This window comes from Heterodontus francisci, chromosome 2 (genome assembly GCF_036365525.1).
Source record: "Heterodontus francisci isolate sHetFra1 chromosome 2, sHetFra1.hap1, whole genome shotgun sequence".
In the NCBI taxonomy this organism is placed as follows: Eukaryota; Metazoa; Chordata; class Chondrichthyes; order Heterodontiformes; family Heterodontidae; genus Heterodontus; species Heterodontus francisci.
In genome coordinates this window covers 126,292,055-126,319,287 of record NC_090372.1, presented here as the reverse complement: position 1 = coordinate 126,319,287, position 27,233 = coordinate 126,292,055, and the positions used below count along the sequence as shown (strand labels likewise).

Here is a 27,233-nt window from a genome sequence, read left to right as displayed (position 1 = left end):
CCACCTCACTCACCTGCCAAAAGCCTCAGGCGGTGCGGTGAAGCTGCCAAACCGCGATGCTTCCTAAATAAGAGTCCCCACGAATTGGTCAACCGCCTAATGTAATAATGGAATTAAAATAAACACTTTTTTTTTCCAAAAATCACACTTTAAAACAAAAGCGGAATATCCCATGAAGCAATAGCTCGTACGTAGTAAGTCTACACAGCATTTTTTAAAAACATACGCAAGGCGTTAGTGCGTAATAAATTTGTGAAAGCAAAGGCGTTTTGGCAAAGTTACAAGAATGTGTCTATTGTTCAAATAATTAACAGGGTGGAATCTAAACTGTTTAAAATTTTATAAATTCTGCAATGCACGATTTATTCCAACTTCCGTTTTCCAGTGCTCAGAAAAATAAATGTACGTTTTCCAGCATCGCGTCCAAACCAATTACACTTCTATAATACACATAATAAATTGGAAAAATATAAACACTTGTTATAAATCTTATGATTTATATAAAGGTGCCACAATGTGAAAAGTATATTCTATAATCGTTTTTATCCAAAAACACTCGCGACTAGTATTTGAGACAATTCTGGTATTATGAAGAATTAACGTAATAATTATTTTATTAGTAGCTATAATGTGTAATTAGGTTATGTAAAAAGAGAAGCAGTATTTCTGAACATTAACAAAACGAGATGGCTACGACTAAAAATACCTATCCACAACTATATTTGGTTTCACTGGATCACAAAATAGTTCCTAAAATAAACGGTACGCCCCAGAAATGAATGAGACCTGTGCTATCTCAATCGATGGATTGGCCCAGTGTTGCTAAATTTAGCTGCAGCTTGCGTCAATGCGTGCGTCAGCGGGGCGCTCTCACGCGCACAGGTTCCAGACCGCCCTTCTGGCCGCGCCTGGTTTCCCGCGCTCCTATTGGTCCAGAATTCCGGAGAGGAAACTGAGAGGTGTGGTTATGACGAAAGCACGGGGGGGCTGGTGTTCCATAGTGAATGGCGCGCAGCGATTGGGCGCCTTGAGGCGATGACGCGCTGACGCGGTGTTCATAAATGATAATAAAGCAGCGCGAGGAGAGTGGAGTGCTTGTATTCTTTAGGCTGTCAGCTTCTCGTTACCTTTCACGGCGTGTCTGTGCGCGCACGAGCGCGGGGCGCGCGAGTCAGAGGCCGGATCAAAGACTCTCCGAAGACCAATTTCACCACACACAATAAAGACAAGGGGCTAGCTAACGTGACGTGCCGCCGCGTGACGTGTACGGCCTGGAGGCGTCACAATTGACGTTGACTACATTCCAGCCGCTCTTATGGAGACACCGGCGTTCCTCCTATAGGCGAGCAGCTTTCGCAAACCCCCACCCCCTCCTTAAACATAAATGACGTTCACAAAGTGAGGAATTGTCCTGTTATCAGTCTGCACATAAACAAAGGCACATTGCAATCGGAGGAGAGACTACAAAAAAGAGAAGGGGAGAAGAAGAGTTTCACACACTTTTCTCTTTTGATGAACTCGCGTTAAGAAGGATCCGAATCTGCACTACAACTAAATCATTTACTGGGAGTGATATTTAAAGACAAGTTTCTCTGTGTAGTATCCAGGATTAGGACTGGACGCCTACACGCAACTTGGACGGCTATTTGATTATATGTAAAGACGGAACCGTCACAGCAATCAAGTACGTATCAATCAGTTACTCACTGGACATCATAAAAGTTACAATGGGTATGCTATAGAACAAGTGACTACAAATTAATGATGTTTTTGTTTTCGCTGATTGGAACATACTTCAGAACTTGTGCCTTGATGCCTGTCCCTTGTGTCTTGAGAATTTATGGGTTAAAATCAGCCGCTTTGGGTTGTGTGACGATCGGAGATCAGCGGGTATTAAGGTATTTCTGGTAGTTGTCATGGTAATGTAATGCTGCAGGCTGTGTGTTTGCTATGATGTGATGAATAGATGCGATTTGTCTTGCACTTGTCTGTATGTATAATTAGCTATGTTCAAGCGAAAGTGTATAGTTATTTAGTATCTATTTGACTTCACTGCGATCACATTCTGGAGAGGGTATAGTACTGGTTTGTTTATAAAGTTGAAATGTAGCGCTTTGGAATAGAATTAGTCTTGATTATCATTCTGCACGTTGGTTCGGGATATGGCCGTCGATATTCGGAGCTTCAGTTAAGAAATAATCAAGTCTAATTGTGGACTCTGTTGATCCAACACGCGTGATCATTTAAGGTACTGGTTCTAGTCTTGGCTTCAAATGTTTTTGCAATTCTTTTACTAATAGTTTCACTTTCAGGAGCGGACCTGTTTAACTTTTACTTTTTGCTGAGTAATATTCAGTAGCAGCAAGTGCAGCACGTTCTTATATGTACATGTGTATAAGTGTGCACATGGGGTATTTTTTTACATTGGAATTTACAATTGAATCGCTTTGAAATATATTCGTATTGACGAAAGTAGCAAGTAGAAATGTAAACAAGGATACACGCGGGCGAGTCAACAGTCCAAGACCCAAGTCGTCAGTTGAATACAAACTTCATTTTTCTGAAGTGGTGCCGAGCGGTGACATGACACAGGCAACTTTGTGAATTTGGGAAAGTTTCTAATCAGGCTCACCAGTAGAATTCCAAAGATGATATCAACTGGAATGTCTGTAATCAAAACCTCATTACCAATCCCATATAACTCCATACTAACTATATCTTTCATTCTGACATTTAACCATTAGTGGCGATTTTGGCACGTTCCTGCGAAAAATCATTGAAATTACAAAAATGTTATTCACAGTATTGAATCTGTTAGTGGTAAGGTATCAGATATATGGATTCTTCAATACTTGCCTGAGCAATGTTTCCCTAAACTAGGTATGCCCTGACTTGTGTAGGTGGTACAAACATGTGCTGTTATCTCTGAAAGCCCAATGCTCCAAGTGCATATTATGCTGATTCTATTTGTTTTCATTTCATATATTTAACACTTATTTTTTCAAATTCTCTTTAATTGCCCTAAGCAGGCTTGGGCGACGATTTCTGACTTCCAGTAGAGTTTGTAGTTTCCTTTTTTAAAGAAAATGCGATTGATTAAAAAAGTAGTTTTTCTCTAATAAATTTACACCAAATGAAGATTTCCCCCAAGTTAGTTATTGCCGGCTCTGTATGGGAGATGGAGCTGCTGGTAATAAGGCGGATGGATGTTTAAAAAGACGTTGCCTGTTCTCTAGGTAACCAGCTGACTTAGAGCATTCATCCTGAGGGGAAATAATGTGCAAAGGAGTCAACCGAGGGAGCTGAGCAACTTGATAAATATAGCCTTGCAAAAGGTTGTTTTAATTAAGTAAAACGGGATTCCACACAATATAGATCAAACTACTAAGGCCATTTCTAGAAGTTAAGGAGAAAGGTATTCGGAAAACATGTTTTTCTTTAGTGTATGATATAAAAGAATAAAAGACGAGCATGGTATAAATGGTGTTAACCCAGAACTCGGCACCTCCTGCCGATTTACAGACTGGATTCGGCCGAAGCGGGATTCTGTTGAGGGAAGCCGGGCGGGTGAGAAGTGGCTGTGACAATTTCTTTCTGATGGCAGGGACTTGTCTGAAAACGCCTTCGAGCTGTTTCATACCTGACCCGGCCCTAAAATAAAGGTTGGATATCGCTCGCTGATTATGAATGTCCGGGTAACCGTGTCATTGTACAATTACATTTTCCAAGAAAACTGCATGTTTCATTAGAGGTGGAAAAGAGTCCAGATTAAAGGCTTCAGTACAATTATTTCAACCACGATCCGCAGTTGATGTAGTACCAATAGGTTATATCATGCTTTATAAACTGTCACGATAAAGGAGGCAGATTATTATGATTTTCATCATATCCATACTAAACTCAATGTTATCAACCAGTGTTGATTGTAAGGCCGCACTGTGGCTAAATATTTTCAGTAAAGATCTGTTCTGTAGACGCTTGTGAAGTGGAGTTTATAACCTTGTTAAACAGTGTAAAGTATAAAGGCATCTCTCTGGTGGTTTATTGTAACTTTAGAAAGTTTTGACGAGCGGCGGTCGCATACATTGAGAGGGGGCGCTGCAGCTCAACTGATGGAGTTTGATTCCACGAATGGGGCAAACGGTAGCAACAATTAAATCATACGCTTTTAATAATGCTGCAGGCGTTTTGTGATAGGGTTTTAATGCCATGATTTAGTAGAATGCCAGGTGATCTCCAGCCATGTGGGAAAGTCATGCTTTCCATACTGTGACATCACATGGAGAGTGTGTGCAGTGAACGTAAGGCTGGTAACGTAACCTGTCAGACTCAAGAAGCCACTAGATATGTCCTAGATATATCTATGGAGTGGCTGAGCGAAGGCAGCAAACACAGTTCACAGTTCACACTTGCTAACTTTCCCAAACCATCGCTCTCTGGCTCAGTCCGAGCCGAGGGACAACACACGATGCACTGCTTCATCTTAGTGTCTGCGCTGGAACATCAACCAGGAGAGGAAGCTCTCTAGAGTTTGAGTTGTTTCCATTCAGCTAAGTTTACGTTGTACTGAACCGATATCCACTTATTGTTGACCAGAACTGGTATCTTCAATCGTTGCGCTTGAGGTAAATTTGATGAGGCAGTAATTTCCATTACAAACTTTTATTTTAAAAAGTTACATTTTTGCGGTCAGCAACGATTGTAAACGTTTTGGCTTGGTGTTTCCATCGTTCTTTTGAAACTGTACAATCTTTTGTAAAGGATTATAAATTACCATCACCTGATGTCTTGGGTGTCTGATTTTTCATTTTTAAACGATCTGGACAAAAGGAAGCTGTTCACTTCATTTGTGGACCCCGCTCTGATGTTTACTGTTCTCTCTCTCTCTCTCTGCAGATCTTGGTTCGGAAGAGCTTTCCCCGCCGAGCCGAAGCTCCGAGTCAACACCGAGAACAGCCGAGAGCAACCAGCCCAGAGACGACACATCCACAGTGGCCGAGCCTTTGGCAGCCCACCGAGCCAACATTCAGCGAGCCAAATATCACCCTCCCTCAGCACACACAGGTATACACTGCCGTACACACTGGAGGCGACATGGTTGTATGTAAACAACAGAATACACGCACAAGTGTACCATACTCGTGAAGGTTCGTTACAAAATCGGGAGATTCTCTCTGTACCTTCTGTTGGGGGATGGGTAGCGGGCGGTGGTGGGGTGCCGATGATGTTGCATTGTCGCTGGGCAAGTGTTGGTGGGCAAAGTTATTTGTCTTTTTCGTTCTCTTGAAGTTTCGTCATTTTTAGGGTTTTTTTCATTCTTTTGTGCCTTTTGTTTACCTTGTTTCCACTTCAGTTCTCTACCTGTGCTTTTGCACTGAGGATAATTTGGATATGATGCATCTCGGGTGCGGATCACGGGAATAACTTTGGATTCTCCATTCTTAATCTAGAGAAATAGAAGACATGTTGGCTATGGGTCTATACATACTGAAACAGGGATCACTACAAAAAGAAACCTGCCCACACCTAGGGGTCTGCATACATATGGAAACCTGCCTATGTCCAGGATCTATAAATCTAGAAACCTGCCTATATCCAGGGTTTCTGCATATATATCAAAACTTCCCATTGTCAGGGGTCTGCATACATTGAAAAACCTGCCTATATCCAGGGGTCTGTACAGAAAACTTCATAAACATAGAGGACTATACAAATAGAAACCTACATGTACACATGTCAACATAAATGAAAGCAACATACATGCAGGGGTCTATACATGGACTGATTTGACAGACTTGTGCAGATAAAGTTGGATAAATACACAGAAAACATGCACATAACAGACAAATGGCCAGGTTATCTCCTTGAATCAATGTGCCCACTGATGTTATCATACCCACCCCTCTCAATGAATTTGTATTCTGTGTTGTGCTAAGTGTAATACTATAAATATTTAAAATGCTATCCATTCCCAATTAATCCCGAGAGATGCTGGATACTTTGCTTTTTTATTGTTGAAGACTAGAACTTGATCTCATTAATTGCCCAGTCCGAATACATTTTCTAATGCTTATTTTTTACATACTTTTGGATTCTTTCATCTAACTATAACTGGATCCTTTCTCGCTTGGTGTTTCGAAAAAAAACTATTGATCTGCGACACACTGAATGTAGTACTCTTACTATATCTCTGCTTAGTCACACCACGTATTGTTGATGGCAGGCAAAATCCGCCTCTCTATCTGACTTCAAATCTTCACACAGGAGACAGGCTGTAGCTTACAGATCCGGTCATCGAAAGGAGATATTAATAAATGGTCTGGCGCTTACTGGCTATGCAGAAAAGAATTTAACATTTTAAAATATTAGTTATACCGTACACAGTGGCCAGTATCTACACCAGACACACGCAAGGATATTAATAAGAAACTGCACATTGATTTGTCGCTGATTTTCTTGAAACGAAACATACCCAATGGTCACCATATAACCGTTGATACAAGCAGATACAGAGTAACATCCAAGAAGCGCGCGCACACACACACGCGTTATACACCAGACTATTACAAATACAATGTCACAAATACAGTTGTCCGCGGATATACTTGTAAATATGGACTGTCACACAGTGACATATATTGCTGTGGATAAAGGCATGAATCTCCGGCCTACACTGTAAATATTCAGTAACTTTTTAAGTCATTGGCGAATAAGTGAGAGGGTGCAGATTCTGATGTAGAGGAATCCTAACCTCTTTTAAATACCACTTACATAGACGGTTTAGCCATAAAGGTAAAATCTGTCAGTGAAATGCAATTATTTTTATAGGATAGTAATGAACCAGGAAACAAAAAGACCACGTTATAAATGGAAACGTAGACCCTGAACAATTGCAGTTAGTGCGTTCTTTTATGTAATAACGTTTCTTTCCTCCGCGGTTTGAATGCATGCCGTGCTATGAGGTAATAACAAATCACTGCTGCTACCTTTTAGTAATATCAGTATTTTTGTTTCTTCTTAGACATGCCCTGTGTGCAAGCCCAATACAGCTCTTCGCCACAAGGTGCCAGTTTTGCAGCTCCGAGTTACGCTTATGGTGGGGATTACAGCTCTGACTTAGTGCATACTGAATCTCCCTATATGAAGTTTGGCATGGACCTGGGCAGCACTGAAATTACAGCCACCACCTCCCTGCCCAGTTTCAGCACCTTCATGGAGACTGGCTACTCGGGCAGTTATGAGTTCAAACCATCGTGCGTGTATCAAATGCACTCTTCTTCCTCACAGAGACCCCTTATTAAACTGGAAGATGCTCCCCATCACAGCTACCAGCCATCGATCCAACATCAAACAGAAGACATCATGCCATCGACCTCCATTTACTTCAAGCAGTCTCCTCCATCGACACCCACCACGCCTCAGTTCACAACTTCACAGACATCCATGTGGGATGAGCCTCACACGTTGCCTCCAGTGACCCAGACTTGCATGGCCACAGGTCATATCTTGGATGCCCCGATGAAGACCGCCCCGCCGAGATTTCCGCTGTTTGCCTTCAAACAGTCTCCGCCACATTCTCCAGCCTCCAGCAGCCACATGTGTTACGAACCCACCTTGAACATGCCTATGGGAACCGAGAGTGCTTCTGCACAGTCTGTGATGGACACTCGTCAGTACCCGCTGCATTTAGTCAAGGGGTCGGGCTTGGCCTTCCACCCCATGCCTCTCAACCAGAGCGCCCAGAGCCTGCCGTCTCCCCCCAACCGAGGCTCCTCCTCTGGGGAGGGGATGTGTGCTGTGTGTGGGGACAATGCCGCCTGTCAGCACTATGGAGTGAGGACCTGCGAGGGATGTAAAGGTTTTTTTAAGGTACGGTGCACCTTAATTTTAATTTTATCTAAGACATCCTACCTCATGCATTAGATGAAGAAGGAACTAAAACCATCTTGTGTGCAAAATGTTCAAATAAATAATGGACAAGACAACTTGCTAAATGCGCGTAATTTTAAGTAAGTTGAACTGGTTATTTATTTAATTTGGTCAGCGATTAAAGTCAACTGAATTGTTCAGGGTTATACCTGGCCTGGAACGTTGTTAGAAAGAGCAATGTGATCTTAGTACAACCTGCAAATAGCCGAATCACAAATCAGCAGCACATTAAGCACATGTCGAAATGAAAATGCTTGAAAAAGCAAGAAATCCTTTAATAAACACACTTCCGCTGACAGATTAGGGAACAGGGTTTGAAACCAGTCACTTCTCTGATTTCATCGGGATGGTAGTTAGATACTGTGCAATAGTTTGAAATGATCATTAATAAACTGTCAGCTACAAAGGGAAACACTTTCGCCAGAAATACTTTATGAATTGTATTAAAGTGATAGAGGCAGAATTGAAACTGAGAAAGTTTCCATATCTTAAGATCCGCAAGAAACATTTTGCGATCACAAAGGAATTACCAAGAAGTTTATTTCTAAAATACCAATCTAATTGGAATTGAAATAAGGAATACTACAAAAAAACAAGTACTAACAAACTATTAAATAGCTTCTGCGTTTTATTGTGGAAAATTGTGTCTCCTGCTGTACTGTAACTTCAAGCATGTGATACCCCCATACATTGAGTGGCAGTTTAAAAATAATAGCTGATTTTTGATAACTGCAGTTACCGCAGCCAGAATTTAGAAATAAAATAAGTTCTGCGCAATACTATGAGAGGCACGGAGCAGGTATAGTGCAATTTCAGATAAGACCATTGGCAATCCGATTAATTGGAATAGTATTTTATATTTGGTGCAGGAGCCGAGTCTCTTGTGCAAATGTGAACAGGTGTTCTACCTTTCCTCTGACAATGATAAACTGGAAAATTCTACAAAACGTTTCATTGTTACTAGTAATTAGCTTAATGAATCATTTTAACTACACCACTTAAAAGGCGTTTTCTAAAGGCGGACAACCTATAATTATTTTAACATTCTTTTTTGTTGTTTTGTAAACGTAATGATTTAACCAACTTTTCCAATCTGGTTCGGGACCGCGCGAGGAGGGGGGTTCCCCTTCCCGTTTATGAAGAATAAACCATGATCTGCTGCTATCCACCAAGAAGCACGTTTGACTTCTGTACAGTTAAATTAACCCGTTAGCAATAGTCTAGCTATATTTTTTTATCAAGATGTATAGTATTTAATTAAACTCTAACTCCGAATTTGATTTCAATGTACCGATCAGTCTTGATTAGCGAAATCAAAGCTAGGGTTTTTTTTTTATTTTTTGAACCAGTGTTGCTTAAAGAAACGCTACCCCAAATCATTTTAAATTTCTTTTAATAAGGTCAGTAATCACCGCGGGAATAAGCCAAGTGGAAAATGATCCCCGGAGGTGTAGTAAGAGGGAGGAATATTATACCCCATGGTATAATGTAATGACCCGGTAATTTCAGAAATAATTTCATCATTTAAAGCTGCCTGTCTCTTGAGAGTTTCTCCGGCACGAATCTGGCTGATTCTCATTGTCAGGAGCTAACACCAGTAAAATTGTTTTTCCTGCAGGCTAACGTGTTAGGAAATTAATTTTATCTAATTATCGGAGTGGCGTTGGCGCATTTCATATTGTAATTAGAGTGTACTCTGTCAGTTCCTAATTTTTTTCAAGAAGAAAACATCCCGTAATAACATTTGTTCTTTGCAGAGGACGGTGCAGAAGAATGCAAAATACGTTTGTCTGGCGAACAAAAACTGTCCCGTGGATAAGAGGCGGCGCAATCGATGCCAATACTGCAGGTTTCAGAAATGTCTCAGCGTGGGCATGGTTAAAGAAGGTGAGAGCTGGTGGCTGTCTTGGTGCAACAGCAGCACCCCAAACCCATTCTAATACACCCCCCACCCCCACCTCCAATTTTCACAAGATGGGAAAGACTAGATGTAGGTTTTAAAATTTATTGTATAGTGGCAATGATTTTGCTTGGGTGTGATTATAACCTGTGACCACTTAGAATAAGAACGGGAGAAAGCAATCTAAGCGCTTTAACTAACCAGACCATCCAGATTCGGTGCGCTTTGTGCATTTCCTGTTTATACTATTTACACAATCTTCAAAAGCGCGCTTTAAATACCTAGTAGGCTAGTGGGGTAATAGACTCTTCTGAATGAACCGAACAGGAAACCCAAACAACAAAAAAAACAAAGCCACAATATATTCTGATAGAAATGATCCTGATGTGGTTTAACGTTTTCTCATTATAAACCTCTAGATCTGGACAGTTTTTAAAAAATTTTTTACACAGTACAACAGTGTTAAAACACAATTTTAACACGCCCTCCAAATAATCTGTAAATTGATGGAAAATCGTACTGTAGGTTTGAAGATCTAATTTTATTTTGACTCCGTTGGTTTACTTTCTTTAGGGTCTGTGATTGTATGTAGAACTCCTTTTTTGAATTTTCCTCTCTCTCTCTCCAGTGGTCCGTACAGATAGTTTAAAAGGGAGAAGGGGTCGTCTGCCCTCCAAACCAAAGAGCCCTCTCCAGGAGCCATCCCCACCCTCACCCCCAATCAGTTTGATGAATGCTCTTGTGCGAGCACTCGTAGACTCCACTCCCAGCTGCCACAATTACACCCAGGTAAGCAAGAGTCTACATAGATGTAAACACAATGAGGGAAGTAGATATCATCTTAACACCAACAGCAACAATACCTGCTACCATGAAATGACGTATGCGCTGAGCTGATTATTATATCACACCTATTTAAGTGGTTTTATTTTGTGATAATAAGCACTAAGCTGACAAATATTCCATCAAATTTTAAATTATTTATGGTTTCAGGACATATTCTTGGTGCTATTTTTCTATAATCTTTCTGAACAAAAGCTGAAAGTAATCACAATTTTTTGATCTAAAGTATTGTAATGTGTTCCACAACATTGACTCAAAACAACCAATTGAAGGAATATGTGTTATTTTAAAAATAACTAATCAATATTTAGGAACCAGTTGGTAAATGTTATGGTGCCTGATAGCACTGTATATTCTACCTTTTATTTAGAAAGTAACAGTTCCATAATATATCCAATGGAGAAACAAACTTAAGTGGTCATCCCAAGATTTCTTACTTTACCATTAGAGCTGTGAAAATACACAGAAACTTAATTCTAAATTACGAAAAAAAGAAAGCTTGTGTTACAACAAACTTTTTTTCTGTTCAGCAGAAGCTCCATCATCGTTGGCAAAGGAACTCATATACCAGTTAGATGATGTGATAAGAATTATCTTCTTAATCTCCACAGGTTTTGTAACAATGAGATTTCCTGCAAACACATCCAGGGGCTGCCATCATTTCTGTTCTTTTCTAGTGGGAAGTCATGACATTTTCCTCATTCGATATTTTCAAACTTTCCTAATTCTGTTTTTAAAAAAAAATATATTCACTTCGCTGTCCATTGTTGCATTATTATTTATTTTTACAAAATGGAAGCCAAAGTGATTTAGATTAAATTTACAACCAACATATTTCCATTTTTAGGCTAACAGTGCAACTTGCCATTAGTGCAGCAGCAAACTAGGTTTGAGCCTCTTTTTTTTGAACATCAGAATTTTTTTTGCATCCTAAATGCAAACTCAATCATTTCAGTGCATTTCTATAACATCGGTCTCACAGCAAACATTTCTGTTGAAATCACAATTAAATTAGTATTCATTTTTCATAACAGTCTTTGGTCTAAACCAAAGATGGCATATGAAGGAAAGGTTTGCAGAATGTTATAATTGAATGCAATTTACCAATTTCAATAATGCATAAGGGAAGAACATTTGCTCAAAGCCATGGCTATTGAATTATTTGCATTTGTTTAAATATTATCGTCTTTAAATTTGTGCAGTTCAGAGGAATACCTAAGATGCATTTGATCATGTTTTAATTAGTTTATAATTTAAAATGCCTGTTGAGCAACGTAGATGAACTTTTTTACAAATATTTATATCTGTGTATTGGACAAATATAAATCTCACTTATGACTGGAGATTGTAAATCAAATGAGGAAGACTGCAGAATATTACTGGCAATTAAAAGCATTTTCCATAAATTTTGGCATGATACCAATTATGAAGTTTGCAACCTGCAAAAATAACAAATTTTTAAGATGTGCCCTAAAATTGAAACGTAATACATTGAAAAAAGTCTGAGGATCGATATAGGAAAGACCCAAGCAATTTATTTCATTAACAAGATGCAACATTTTTAGCACAAATCTTTTTACAGTCAATGACCGTTCTTTTCAGAAGGCCTCTGAACATCTTTATTTCCTCCTTCTATTGTGTGTTTTGAGAAATGTAATTTGTGTAAGTGACCTTCACTGACATGTTGCTTTTTTTCCCCTGCAGTTCTGTGCTGTTGAGCAGCCCACAGCTGGAACTGATGCTGAGTATGTGCATCAATTCTATGGCCTCCTTGCCACCTCTATGGAGATCACACAGAGCTGGGCTGAAAAAATACCAGGATTTAGTGATCTCCCTAAGGAAGATCAGACTTTGCTCATCGAATCTGCCTTCCTCGAACTCTTTGTACTGAGACTCTCCCACAGGTAAATTTGATGATTTCCCAAAAAAGTCCCAAATTGAAAGTCCTTACACAGCACTCGTACCGTACACATTTTTTTAAAGAAATGAACAACTGGGTATTTATACTCTGAAGAGATTTTGCAAGTTGTCATCCCATTAGATGCAATTATAGTGCTGCCCTTTTGTAAATGTTCTTCTAGTAAAATGCAAACCATTGATATTGTGAAAATATAGCTGTAATCAACTAAATGTAACTTTGAAAAGAATTGAATTTGATTTTGGGGGTTGGTGGGGTAGAATCCAGAAAATCTTAATTTTAAAGATATATATATGTTTGAAATGTTGGAAATGTACAGGAAGTTATCCATCATGTAAAGTAGAATGCAGGATAGGCCAGGAATTTCATCTAGACTGCTCCCGCTTTGCCATGTTTCTTTGCCGGAAATGTAGCAGTAACTCCATTCATGCACAGAAACGGGGTTTCCGCTACACATCCAGTGAAGTTAAGAAAATTTCTAGGCATAATTAACATTTTTGATGTGACTTTTCATCGGAACTTTAGAAGCATTCGACTTTCAATCACTTTTCAATCACTGACCGACCTTGTATATTACCAGTATTTTCCAGCATTATTTCAAATTGCCCATCTTCACAAAGGTTCTTTATGTCATATATAATAGATGTTAAGGTTGGTGTTTGTTATGCAGTTACTGTTTGTTGCTTGCTTTTGCTGCTTGTTCAAATGAACATCAGCTTGAGATGACTCCAGGTGGCACAGAAAATGTGCTTGTCATTGAAAACCGACAAATTTATTTTATTTATTTAGAGATACAGCACTGAAACAGGCCCTTCAGCCCACCGAGTCTGTGCCGACCAACAACCAGCCATTTATACTAATCCTACATTAACCCCATATTCTCTACCACACCTCCACCATTCTCATACCACCTACCTACACTAGGGGCAATTTACAATGGCCAATTTACCTATCAACCTGCAAGTCTTTGGCGGTGGGAGGAAACCAGAGCACCCGACGGAAACCCACGCGGTCATAGGGAGAACTTGCAAACTCCGCACAGGCAGTACCCAGAACTGAACCCGGGTCACTGGAGCTGTGAGGCTGCGGTGCTAACCATTGTGCCGCCACAAAGTGAAATGATGATGAAATAAGCAAGTTATCAAATAATTGACAAAGCAAACATGTTTGGAATGTAACCAAATCAGATTCATTGTGTCAAATGTTCTAAAGTACAACCTACAGAGTACATCTAAAAACACACAGACATTGAATCAGAGAGCAAGTGCAATAGTACAGCCCAACAGCATTGCTGCTCTCTAGAATTAGAATCCAGGGTCATCTCCGATAAAGCTCACTTGCTATCACTCTGTACCATTTATGCTGCCATAGATACTGCATACAATGAATATATAGCAATGTGTAATAGCCAAAGAATAATTGCCTTAAAACCTCTCCTGGAGGAATGTGCGTTTATAATTTTAGATCTCTTGTAGAATGGAGAACACTGCTGATCTTATGTTGCAAAAGTTATAGTAGGATTATTAATTATCATTTGAACAATTATTTACAGGTCAGCTCCAGCAGAGGATAAATTTGTATTCTGTAATGGGCTTGTTTTGCATCGACTTCAGTGCCTTCGTGGATTTGGTGAATGGCTCGACACAATCAAGGAATTCTCTACAAATTTACATAGCCTTAATTTTGATGTCTCAGCTTTTGCATGTCTGGCAGCTCTAGTTATGATCACAGGTAGGAATTATTTATGACTTCTTTTCCATAATCTTGCAGTGGTTTATATACCAGTGGAGTAGTCACACAATTTGTGAGACTGATTTATGTCTTTTACCTCTCTATGCTATAGTTTCATTCTAAGTTTTTTTTTAAATCAGCGTCACTTTCACCTCATTTAGTCTGTGCTGGCAGTATTGCTTTAGTTGAATACAATTACAAACTATTTTGCTGGCTTAATGATTACATATTGTAGGGATCTGCTTGGGGCCCTGTTGAATTATGCATTAACAGATTGTGGTTTGATTCCTGCTTTTTAAAAAATAAATCAATTCAAATGTCTAGCTGTTCAGTCACATTGGTGCAGGGGATCTCTTTAAGCATTTGTTTTGTCAGGTAGTGGCACATGTGATAATTGATTTACTATCTCTAGAGATCTGCTTCTTATTACACTCCCATGTTTCAAAAATTTTTGACAACTAAACAATTTGAAGGAAGTTAGGTAAACATGGCCGAGGTGTACAAAAGCAGGGATGTAATGCTAAAACTGTATAAAATGCTGGTTAGGCCACAGCTGGAGTACTGCATACAGTTCTGGTCACCACATTACAGAAATGACATAATTGCTCTGAAGAGAGTACAGAGGAGATTTACAAGAATGTTGCCAGGGCTTGAAAGTTGGAGCTATGAGGAAAGATTGGATAGGCTAGGGTTGTTTTCCTTAGAACAGAGGAGGCTGAGGGGTGACCTAATTGAGGTGTACAAAATTATGAGGGGCCTAGATAGAGTAGACAGGAAGGACCTGTTTCCCCTAGCAGAGAGGTCAATTACCAGGGGGCACAGATTTAAGGTGATTGGTAGAAGGATTAGAGGGGGCATGAGGAAAAACGTTTTCACCCAGAGGTTGTGGGTGCCTGGAATTCACTGCCAAGAACAGTGGTGGAGGCAGAAACCCTCAATTCTTTTAAAAGGTACCTGGACATGCACCTGAAGTGCTAAAACCTGCAAGGCTTTGGACCAGGTGCTGGAAGGTGGGATTAGATTGGGCGGCTAGTTTTTTCAGCCAGCACGGACGTGAGGGGGTGAATGGCCTCCTTCTGTGCCATAATTGTTCGATGGTTCTATAAATATGAGCAATAACCATTGCAATATTTTGGGTTAACTCTTAGGTCACATATGGATTCCATAAGGAATTCCAGACTGAGGCTGGAATTTTACACCACCCCAATGAGCTGGATGGTGGTGGGGTGGGGGGGTGGGGCGGGGTGGCGTAAAATGGAGCGGGAGGCTCCGGGAGGCTTTCCCAATCCACCTGCCTCCGCCCCCCCTTTACATAGGGCGGGGTTGTGGGGGGGTGCGAAAAACAGCCCACCCGCCCCAGGCCAATCAAGGCCCTTAAGTGGCCACATAACGGCTACTTAAGGGCCTTCGCCCACCTCCACACAGATTTTATGAAGGGAAGGGAACTTCACTTCAAAAGGAAAAACAGAATAAATCCACCTGGGCCCATTGCCATTATGTCTTCTATCAGCTGAGTGTGAGGCAGCTTTGGGTTTGTTCATCGTAGAGAGATATTTCACCTATTCAATAATGTTTCCACAGATGAACTGAGGCAAAATAGTGACATTACCCTCTTTCTTAGCCGAGCCATTAGATTGACTGACTGAGTGACATCAGAACATTCTATCTGAGAGGGGGAGGGCAATCATAGAGCCAAAGAAGTTTACAGCACAGGAGATGACTATTCAGCCCACTATGTATGTATTAGCTCTTTGGTAGAGTAATCAAAAATTCTTCCCATTGCCCTGTTCTCTCCCCTAACATTGTATCTTTCTCTGCTTCAAAATGGTTATCCAAATTTACTTTTAAAAGATGCAATGGTCTCTGCCTTACAGCATCTAGTACTCATTATGTTTTGTATAAATTTATCGTTAATTATTGACTCTTGTACCCTATGCCCCTATTTATAAAGCACACAATTCTGTTGAGCTTTACATGACTTTTATCTCCCTGCACTCTAGCTTTCAAGGAATTACGTGTATGAACCCCATGGTCCCTCTTTTCATCCACATCCTTCAGTGAATGTCCATTATTTATATATTCCAATTCCTTGGTTTTTATCATAAAATGCATTACCACATATTTATCCACATTAAATTGCATCTGCTACCTATCTACCCATTCTGCTAACTTATGTCCCCCCCCCCCCCACCCCCCAGGGCTCCTTCTCTAATCCATGGAACACTCATCTACCCTAACTCCTTATTTCTTGTTTGTCAACAAACTTTTTATCCATGCTGCTATATTTCCTCAGGTACATATGCATGAATGTTTACAACAAGCCTGCTGTGAAACACCTCATACAATACCTTTTGAAAATCCATGTACACTATATCTAATGAATACCCCATAGCCAATCAGTTACTTTTTCAAAAAACTAGTAAATTTAACAGATATGACTTGCCTTTAATATATTCTGTGCTGGCTGTCCTTAATTTAACCCATATATTTCTAAATATTTACTAACTATCTCATTATGGATTCTAAAGAGTTTGCACCCATAACAGAAGTTAAATTAACTGGTCCATAGTTACCGGGTTCATCCTTCTTAAACAATCTGACATTGACCACTCTCAAGCCTCATGACAGTTTTCATATCTGAAGAAGATTCAAAATTTATGGCCAGGTCCTCTATTATCTCTGCTGCACTTGTTTTCAACAGCCTAAGGGCATGTCTTCAGTGTTCAGTGACATATCCAGCATGTGTTCTCATAATGCTTTCAGAAGTAATTCCATTTCTACAGTTACTATCAATAGTTCTGTCTCCTCCTATAGGGCGGCACAGTGGTGCAGTGGTTAGCACCGCAGCCTCACAGCTCCAGCAACCCGGGTTCAATTCTGGGTACTGCCTGTGTGCAGTTTGCAAGTTCTCCCTGTGTCTGTGTGGGTTTCCTCCGGGTGCGCCGGTTTCCTCCCACATGCCAAAGACTTGCTGGTTGATAGGTTAATTGGCCATTATAAATTGCCCCTAGTATAGGTAGATGGTAGGGAAATATAGGGACAGGTGTGGTAGGGAATACGGAATTAGTGCAGGATTAGTATCAATGGGTGGTTGATGGTCGGCACAGACTCGGTGGGCCGAAGGGTCTGTTTCAGTGCTGTATCTCTAAACTAAACTATGTTCTGTGTTCCACCATCATTTGTAAATACTAATGTAAAACATATACTTAATATTTCTGTCATACCTTCATCTTCCACAATTAGGCTTCCTCTTTTGTTCCCGAGCACTTTCATTCAATGCTTTTAGTTTATGTTATTTGCTAATTCTTTCCATATTACCTTTTACCTTTCTAATCCTTCTTGTCACTTCCCTACCACAATGTCTAAAATCCTCATGAATAATTTTTAGCATTGTTAGTTTTAGCATTATCATATTCTTCATTTATAAGTTTTAGATAATCTGTCTGCCTCCAATTATTTTCTTTACAATTAGGTGATATGAAGTGCCCACGACCCAGATTATTCCACTGTAACAGCATAAGAAATAGAAGCAGGAGTCAGCTATTCAGTCCTTTTGAGCCTGCTCTGCCATTCAATAACATCATGCCTGATCCACTACCTCAACTCCACCCTTCCGCTCTATCCCCATATCCCTTGATAACCAAAAATCTACTGACCTCTGTCTTAAATAAACTCAATGACCTGAGCATCCACGCTCTCTGGGGTGGAGAATTCCAAAGATTCACAACCATTTGAGTGAAGAAATTTCTCCTCATCTCAGTCCTAAATGACTGATCCCTTATTCTGAAACTGTGACCCCCACCCCCCCCCCCCCCCCCCGCCCCCCCCACTAGTTCTAGATGCCATCTTCCCAGCATGAAGCCCCTTAAGAATTTTATATGTTGCAATGAGATCACCTTTCATTGTTCTAAACTCTAGGGAGTATAGGCCTAGCCTACTCAATCTCTCCTCATAGGACAAATCCTTCACCCCAGGAATCAATCTGTGATAGAATCATAGAAATTACGGCACAGGAGGAAGCCATTCGGCCCATTGTGTCTGTGCCAACTGAAAAAGAGCTATCCAGCTCATTCCCACTTTTTTGAGTTCTTGGCCTGTAGACCTGTAAGTTACAGCACTTCATGTGCATATCTGAATGTGATGAGGGCTTATGCTTCTACCACCCTTTCACACATTGAGTTCCAGACCTCCATCACCCTCTGGGTGAAAAGATTTCTCCTCAACTCTCCTCTAATCCTTCTACCAATTACTTGAAATCTATGCCTCTGGTTATTGATCCCTCTGCTAAGAGAAATAGGTGCCTCCCTTCCACTCTAAGCCCCTACTAATTTTGTACACCTCATTTAAACTGCCCTTCTGTCTCCACTGTTATAAAGAAAACATCCCCAGCAGATCCAATCTTTTCTCCTAGCTAAAATTCTCAATTTCTGGGCATGCCCTTGTAAATCTCCCCTGTACCCTCTAATGTGATCACATTCTCCCTGTAATGGGGTGATCAGAATCATACACAGTACTCTGGCTGCGCTCTAATAAGCGTTTTATATAGTTCTAGCGTAACCGCCTTGCTCTTGTATTCTATGCCTCAGCTAATAAAGGAAAGCATCCCATATGCCTTCTTAACCACCTTACCTATCTACCTGTCCTACTACCTTCACGGATGTGTGGACATGCACTCCAAGGTCCCTCTGTTCCTCTATACCTCAGAATCCTACCATTTATTGTGCATTCCTTTGCCTTGTTTGCCCTCCCCAAATGCATTACCTCACACTTCTCCAGATTGAATTCCATTTGCCACCTTTCTGCTTACCTAACCACTCCTTTGTTATCTTGCTGCAATATACAGCTTTTTTACTCACTACTAAACCCAGCCAAATTTTTTGTATCATCTGCAAACTTCTTAATCTTGACCCCTAAATTTAAGTCTAAATCATAAATCATGAAATGTAAGGGACCTAGTACTGATCCCTGTGGAACGCCACTAGAAACAGCCTTCCAGTCACAAAAACACCCATCGACCATTACGTCCTGCCACTATCCTTGATTAATACATGTCTTTTCTCAATGACAATTAATACTAACCCTCAGAAATTTTTCCAATAATTTACCCATCACTGAGGTTAGGCTGACTGACCCGTAATTACTCAATCTATCCCTTTTTCTCTGTTCAAACAATGGTACAACGTTAGCAGCCCTCCAATCTTCTGGCACTGCACCTGTAGCCTGAGAGAACTGGAAAATTAAAGTCCGAGCCTCCACTATTTCGCCCTCGTTTATCTTAAGATCCTGAGATACATTTCATCCAGGCCTGGCAATTTATCTACTTTCGACAGTGCTAAACCCCTTTAATATTTCTATTCTCACTATGTTTATACCATCCAATATTATACTCCTTCTTTACTACATTGTCTGCATCGCCCTCTCTTTCTTTTGTTAAGACAAGTCCAAATTATTCATTAAGAACTATGCCCACATCTTCCACCTCTTTGTGGTCTCTACTGGATCCTTAGTTATGCTTTTGCTCTTTTATGTATTTATAAATCATCTTTGAGTTTTCCTTAATTTTACTTGCCAGTACTTTTTCCTGCTCTCTCTTTGCTTTCTTAATTTCCTTTTTAATTTCACCTGTGCACTTTCGTTACTCCTCTAGGCTTTCTGCAGTGTTGTGTTTTCCAGAAACTGACATAAGCTTCCCTTTTTTGCCTCATCCTACTCTGTATGCTCATTAGCATCTGGGGGGCTATAGATTTGGGAGTCCCACCCTTTTACTGTGAAGCAACATATTTGTTCTGACCTCTCACTATCTCCTCCTTGAATGCCTCCCACTGGTCTGACATTGATTTACCTTCAAGTAGCTGTTTCCAGTCCCCTTTGCTAAATCATATCTCAACTTAGTAAAATTGATCTTTCCATAATTGAGAACTTTTACTCCTGGTTTATGTTTGTCCTTTTCCATAACTACGCTAAATCTAACTGAATCACTACTACCAAAATGCTCTCACACTGATACTCCTTCAGCTTCATTCCTAAAACAAAGACCAGAACTGCCCCTTCTCTTGTTGGAATTGCTATGTACTGGCTAAAAATGTTCTCCTGAATGCATTTTAAGAATTTTGCACCCTCTATACCTTTTTACATTGATTCTATCCCAAATAAATATTAGGGTAATTGAAATTGCCCCCGATTACTGCCTTACTTTTTTGCACAGAAATTTGCCTACATAATTACTCTTCTGTCACCCTCTGTTTGGAATCTGTAGTACATTCCCAGCTGTGTGTTTGTCCCATTTTTGTTCTTCAGTTCAACCCATATGGCCTCTTTCGATGATCGTTCCAGTATATCATCTTTCCTCATAGCTGTAATTTTTTCTTTTGCAACCCTCCTTTTTTTTTAAATCACCCTCACTGAAATACTGTAACCAGGAACGTTGAGCTGCCATTCCTGCCCTTCAAGCCATGTTTCAGTAATAGATATATCATACTTCCAAGTGTCTATCTATGCTCGCAGCTCATCTGCCTTATTCACTAGATTTCCTGCATTGAAGTGCTTCCTTATCTCTGGGGTCTCTGATTCTATTTGTTATTGGTAGGATAAATTAAATATTTACCTGTAAACCTAATCCTGCCATCCTTCCTTGTGATGACATCCTCCTCCTCTTTACTGTGATGTCAATTTCTCATTCTCTTGGTATTTGTTTTATACACTCTCTTTTATATGTTCTGGTGAACCTTCATTGCATTCCCTCTAAGGCAACTATATCCTTCCTTGGATAAGGAGATCTAAACTGTACACAGCACTTCAGCACTGTACACAGGTGTGGTCTCTCCAAGGCCATATTGAATTGCAGTAAGATTTCTTTACTCTTTTTATTCATTTATGGTATGTGAGGAGGGAGTTCCAGGATTTTGACCCAGCTTTAGTGAAGGAATGGCCATATATTTCCAAGTCAAGATGGTTTGTGACTTGGAGGGGAACTTGCAAGTTGTTCCCATGTTCCAATCTTACAGTCCAACCCCTTTATAATGAAGGCTAAAATATCATTTGCTTTTGTAATTGCTTGCTGTACCTGCAAGTTAACTTTCTGTGATTTGTGTACAAGGATATCCAGGGCCCTCTGAATAACATTTCCCAATCTCTCACCAATTAAAAAAAATCTGCTTTTCTATTTTCCCTACCCAAATGGATAACTTCTCACTATAATACATTATATTCTATCTGTTACATTCTTGTCCACTCATTTAACCTGTCTATATCCCTTTGTAACCTATGAGTCTTCCTCACAGTTTACTTTCCTACCCAAATTTGTATTGGCAGCAAACCCAGATGCATTATATTTGGCCTCCTCATCTAAGTCATCAATCTCGATTTGTAAATATCCGAGGCTTAAGTACTGATTCTTGCAGTTCCCCACAAGTTACAGCCTGCCAAACCGAAAATGACCCATCTATTCCTACTCTCCGTTTTCTGTCCGTTCACCAATTCTCAATCCATGCTAATTTATTACCCCCAATCCCATGAGCCCTAGTTTTGTGTAATAATCTCTAGTGTGGCATCTTATCAAATGCTTTTGGAATATCCAAATACACAACATCCACTGGTTCTCCCTTAACTACCCTGCTAGTTACAGCCTCAAAAAACTCAAAAGTTTTGTCAAACATGTTTTTCCTTTCATAAATCCATGTTGATTCTGCCCAATCATGTTATGATTTTCTAAGTGTCCTGTATTCACAACCCTAATAATAGATTCTAGCAGTTTCCCTACCACTGATGTCAGGCTAGCAGGCCTGTAGTTCCTTGTTTTCTTTCTCCCTCCTTTCTTGAATAGCGGGATTGCATTTGCCACCTTCCAATCCACAAGGACTGTTGTAGAATCTAGGGAATTCTGGAAGATCAAAAGCCATACATCCACTATCTCTGTAGCCGCCTCTTTTAAACCCTAGGATGTAGGCCATGAAATCCAGGGGATTTGTTGTCTTTTAGTCTCATTAATTTCTCCAGTACTATTTATTTACTAATACTAATTTATTTTAAGTTCCTTATTCTCACTAGATCCTTAGTTCCCCATTATTCTCAGAATGTTTATGTGTCTTCTACCATGAAAACAGATACAAAATATTTGTTTAATGCCTCTGCCATTTCCTTATTCCCTATTATAATTTCTCGTTTCTCTGCCTCTAAAGAACCCACGTTTACTTTCACTAAATCTCTTCTGGTAGAAACTTTTACAATCTGTTTTTATGTTTCTTGCTAGTTTACTCTCATATTCTACTTTCTCTGTCTTAATAAATTTCTTGGTCATCCTTTTGCTGAATTCTAAAATCCTCCCAATCCCTAAGCTTACTACTCTTTTTGACAACATTATAAGTCTGTTCTTTTACTTGAATACTATTGTTAGCTTCTCTGGTTAGCCACTTTTCATGTGGACCTTTTTATTCCTTATGGAAAAGTATATTTGTTGCAAAGTATAAATTAATTCTTTAAATGTTTGCCATTGTATGTCCTCTGTCATATCTTTCAATCTAGTTTCCCAATCTACCTTAGCCAACTTGGCCCTCATTCCTATGTAGTTTGCTTTGTTCAGTTTAAGACCCTAGATTCGAACTTAACTAAATCACTCTCAAATTCAATATAAAATTCTTCATATTATGATCACTTTTCCCCAGAGGATCCTTTTACTGCAAGGTTATTAATTAATTAATCCTGTCTCATGCACAATACTAGATCGAAAATAACCTGTTCCTCACTTGATTCCTTGACATATACTGATCTAGAAAACTACCTTGAATACCAAGAACAAACCTCCCCCCCCCCCCCCATACTATGACTGCAAATTTAATTTCCCCAATCCATATGAAGATTAAAGTCCCCCATGATTATTACCTTTCTTAAATACACCCGTAATTTCCTTTTGTTATACTCTGGCCAACACTGTAAACTAACGGTTCTATAAAATAATCCCGCCAATGTTTTCTGCCTCTTTTTGTTTCTTAGCTCCACCCAAACTGATTCGACATTTTCTGAGCTAAAATCCTTTCTCTCCACTGTCTTTATCCCATCCTTTTTTAACAAGGCCATCCCACCCCCACGGCCCCCCTCCCCACCCCCCGACTGCTCCTTTTCCATTTTGTTGGTTTCTTCTAAAAGTCAAGTATCCTGGAATATTTAGTTCCCAACCTTGGTCAGCATGCAACATGTCTCCTTAATGACTATTAGATCAAACCCATTGATTTCTAGCTGTGGTATTAATTCATCAATTTTGTTGTGAAGGCTTTGGGCATGCAGAGATAGTGCCTTTAGCTTGAACTTTTTTCTGTTTTTCCCTGATATCACTTTAGTCTCTTATCTTTGTTAAGTTCCCTGATCCTTCCTGATCCATTCTGCTTATTCTGCTTATTTTACCCAAATAGCTACTCTGCTTTATATCCTTGGCATTTCTCTTGCTCTTTTTCAATTTACCCTTTCCTGAATCCTCCTAAATCTTCAGTTTAAAAGAAAAGTTCTATAGAACTGTGAGACAGAGGACAGGAAATTTGATTGTTCAGCTTTAATAAAGGATTTCTTGCTTTCTAGTACAACAAACCCCTAATTCATGCCATAAAACTCAATCCTAAATTTTCTTTAACATAATATTAGATTTAACAATTTTCTAAAGATGGAAATTTTTTGCATTCAAAACTAAAGTTTTAATCCAAGCGGTTGTAATTTAGTATTTTTTAAATTGTTTACTGATGGATTTCTTCTGCCATTGCTTACAACAAATTACACGTACAGATTCTCATTTACCTATCGCTGTCGTTTTCATACTTCTCCATGTGTCTCTGTCTTGTCCTCTGGCTCCTTGTGTCTTTCAATTCAGTTTCTCTCTGTCTTCTCCTTTTAGTATTTTCTGGTGTCTGTCTTACCTTCTGCATATTTTTCTCTCCTTGTGCTTTTTGTGTGTGAAGTGGTAAATGCTGTGACAAGGAGGGGAGCTGCTGAAGGAAACGGGTTATATTTTCCTGTGGTACTGGAAGGCAGTGTGAAGATGGAGTTGTAACTTGCTACCCAAGTTACACATCGCTTGCTGTCATCCTGAAACGTTCTATCCTGTCCTGTTCCCTTCATCCTCCCCGTTCCCTTTATCTTCCATTCCCCATTGCTTCTGTGTTGCATTGCTACCTCACCACCCACCATTGCTTTTGCCTCCTACCATCCCTGTCAGCCCCCCAACATCCCTAGCTGCTGATAGCTTTAAAGCAGGAATTATTTTTTATGTTCATAACGCTGATCAACTAGGGCAGGGAAAATATAATTATCTGTATGACTCCACTGTGTATAAAAGAGAAACAAGATGGTGAAAAGTGAGCAAAATAATTCAGAAATTTGCTTTACAGTGGCACCCAGTGACCATAGCCTGCTATTACAGAGTTGAAATGGAGAAAATTGAATGAGAAATATTGACACAATGTATCGGGGGGAAGTGGAGGCAAAAGGGATGATAACAGAAGTAACATTGTGGGCATGAAGAACTCGCACGATGTAGGATTTCTAACATAATGAATTGATTTTTGGGGGAATTCTTGTGCTCATTGAGATTAAGAAATGAGCAGCTTTACACCCTGGACACCCTGATGTAGTATCAGATACTCCTAAATGATATATTACAGAGGGCCCATACAGAATAAAGGTCCTTAACTCTGCTCCAACCATGTGCCCCAGTCTCCAGAAAAGCACCATCACTGTAATGGTTTCTTTTCTCCAGACTAATCATTTTTGTGCGTTGTTTGAGTGACACTGGCCAGATACAAGACCTTTACAGCTGCCTATGAGAGGAAACGTTCATCACGCGAACTTGAACTGGAATTTAGAACAAGATTCCAACGTAAAATTTTATAATTAGGTTGACCATGTTTGAGAAGTGCATTAATGGACCAGTAAACAGCAAAAAAAAAGTTTATTTTGGGGAATTAATATCAGAGAAAATAATTTAATATCCAGAGTAGATTGTTAATATCGCTTGCCGTGTCTCCACAGATCGCCATGGGTTAAAAGAATCAAAGAAAGTGGAAGAGTTGCAATCCCGAATCATCAGCTGCCTGAAGGAACACATGTCATTCAACAGTACAGGGGAAAACAAAGGGCAACCATTGTCCAAGGTGCTGGGTGTCATACCTCAGTTGCGTTCTCTCTGTACACAGGGGCTCCAACGCATCTTCTACCTAAAACTAGAGGACCTGGTGCCGCCCCCAGCCATCATCGACAAGCTATTTCTGGACACACTGCCTTTCTGAGACTTCTTACCTCTTTTCTTCTTGGCAAGCGCACACTTCAGTAGCCAAGTGGCTCGTGACAAAAACAACAGCTGGTGCTCTGGCTTCTGTCCCCTAGAAAGGAGCTCGAACTACCCACGTCCAAGGACTTTTCCTGGCGCTTTATTCTGCAGGATCCTATACCTAAAAAAAACTGTCTGCTTGCTGCTTTTGGAAATGCTAATGTGGCACCTTGGGAACGAAACCTGTCATGGTAGAAATGATTATCTGACTTTTTGCAGTCTGTAACTTGTCGTCCCGACATTCTTGGGTGATAGGAAACATTTAAAAAATGTCATCAACAAAGTTGTTACAAAGGTAGTACGCTTTTTATTGTGATTGATGCCTTTAGTATAGCTCCTGATGTGTCATATGTACAGCAAGTGGTGGTGCAAGGAGGCATCTCTGATGAAAAATTCTGATTTTAGAATGCAGCGATAAAAGGCTGTTGGCTCACACATTCAAGTGCAATTTTTTGAAAGTGCTACAACTTCAAGATTTTTTTGTTTTTGTTTTTTCAAACTCTAATTTATTGTAATACTAAAAGAATTTGATGAAATACAGGAATTGTTGGCACTAACTTTACTGACAAAGTTACCTGAACTTGAATTATAGTGATATTTGTACTGATTAAACATACATATGACGCGGGGACACTTTGTGAACCAGAAGAGCACTTACTCGTTGCTTAGAAAGAGAAATATATGGAAGAAAAAACACATTTTAATTTTTAAAAACTTTTATGAAGTGTTTTAAGGATGATCACAGAGTTTGGACGTAAGGATATTGAAGTACAGCAAAGGCAAGATCTTCTGAGTCAGAATTGGTTGATCCACCAGACTGTTTTACAAACCCAGCAGGTCTTACTGAATACTGTAGTTGTAAGAATGTAGGTGCTAGAAGGAATGCAGTCAGCTGCATTAAACATTCCGTGTTCGTAAAAGTTTTTTGTATGATGTTTATACTGTTGACGCCATATACTAATACAAAAATACTTTTGTTGCATAATGTCTTTATTTGTATAAAGATTATATGCATGTTATTGTAATGGCTTTGCCTGTATTTATTGCGACAATTGCCAGTTGCTCAGAGTAACTCTGCAAGCTGAATTCAGGAACCCTAGCTGTTAAAGGGGCAGTGCCTTGCTTTTGACAACAGAGTGTATTCACAAACCATCTCTGTGCTCCTTTAGCATCCAACAGTGTTTTATTGTGTTAACCTGTGTGTTTTCAAATGTTCAGTACATTGTACATAGAAATGTAAATTAAAATATTAAATTGAATAACATTTTATCAGAACTCACTTGGCTTTGGAAGTTCTCTTTGCAACTCATCTTCTGTACAAAGTTTATATTATATCCAATTTCAACTATGGTACTTTTGCACCTGTTTCTTGAGTTCTAATTTTTTTAAATTTATATTTTAGTTTTTATTAAATGGACATAATTTTTTAAAATTGTGATTATTTTCTGATTTTACCCTCTTTTTAAACCAATATTTTCCTCATCTTGTGTCTGTCCATAGCATGCGCCTTTTCTTGGTCGAGACACTGGGCTAGATACATGCTACTAGGCCTTCACCAGGACTGCTCAATGATCAGCTCCTAAAAGTTATATGAAAGTAGCCCA

The 27,233-nt window shown here is 39.6% G+C and overlaps 1 protein-coding gene across 3 annotated transcripts; it reads left to right on the top strand.

Annotated features, from left to right (window-relative positions):
* Nucleotides 1–1,076: 1,076 nt before the first annotated feature.
* Nucleotides 1,077–26,904, top strand: nr4a3 (nuclear receptor subfamily 4, group A, member 3). 3 transcript variants are annotated; one of them, XR_010968777.1, is made up of 9 exons: nt 1,077–1,684; nt 4,897–5,147; nt 7,022–7,869; nt 9,687–9,816; nt 10,458–10,618; nt 12,377–12,576; nt 14,143–14,321; nt 15,903–16,057; nt 25,332–25,422. XR_010968777.1 is itself a non-coding variant. In XM_068010488.1 (8 exons), the coding sequence occupies exons 3-8, from the start codon at nt 7,024–7,026 to the stop codon at nt 25,586–25,588; spliced, it is 1,773 nt and encodes a 590-aa protein (XP_067866589.1). In that variant the 5' UTR covers nt 1,078–1,684; nt 4,897–5,064; nt 7,022–7,023; the 3' UTR covers nt 25,589–26,904. The 3 variants fall into 3 exon arrangements, 2 of the variants coding, with proteins under 2 accessions (XP_067866589.1, XP_067866580.1); XM_068010488.1 differs by lacking the exon at nt 15,903–16,057 and having other exon boundaries at nt 1,078–1,684; nt 4,897–5,064; nt 25,332–26,904; XM_068010479.1 differs by lacking the exon at nt 15,903–16,057 and having other exon boundaries at nt 1,078–1,684; nt 25,332–26,904.
* The last annotated feature ends 329 nt before the right edge of the window (nt 26,905–27,233 follow it).

Excerpts from the sequence above, each read along its gene's own strand:
- nr4a3 (XM_068010488.1), top strand. The coding sequence starts at position 7,024 with ATGCCCTGTGTGCAAGCCCAATACAGCTCTTCGCCACAAGGTGCCAGT. Across the intron at positions 12,577-14,142 it reads GTACTGAGACTCTCCCACAG|GTCAGCTCCAGCAGAGGATA; the intron begins GTAAATTTGATG and ends AATTATTTACAG. Across the intron at positions 14,322-25,331 it reads AGCTCTAGTTATGATCACAG|ATCGCCATGGGTTAAAAGAA; the intron begins GTAGGAATTATT and ends GTGTCTCCACAG.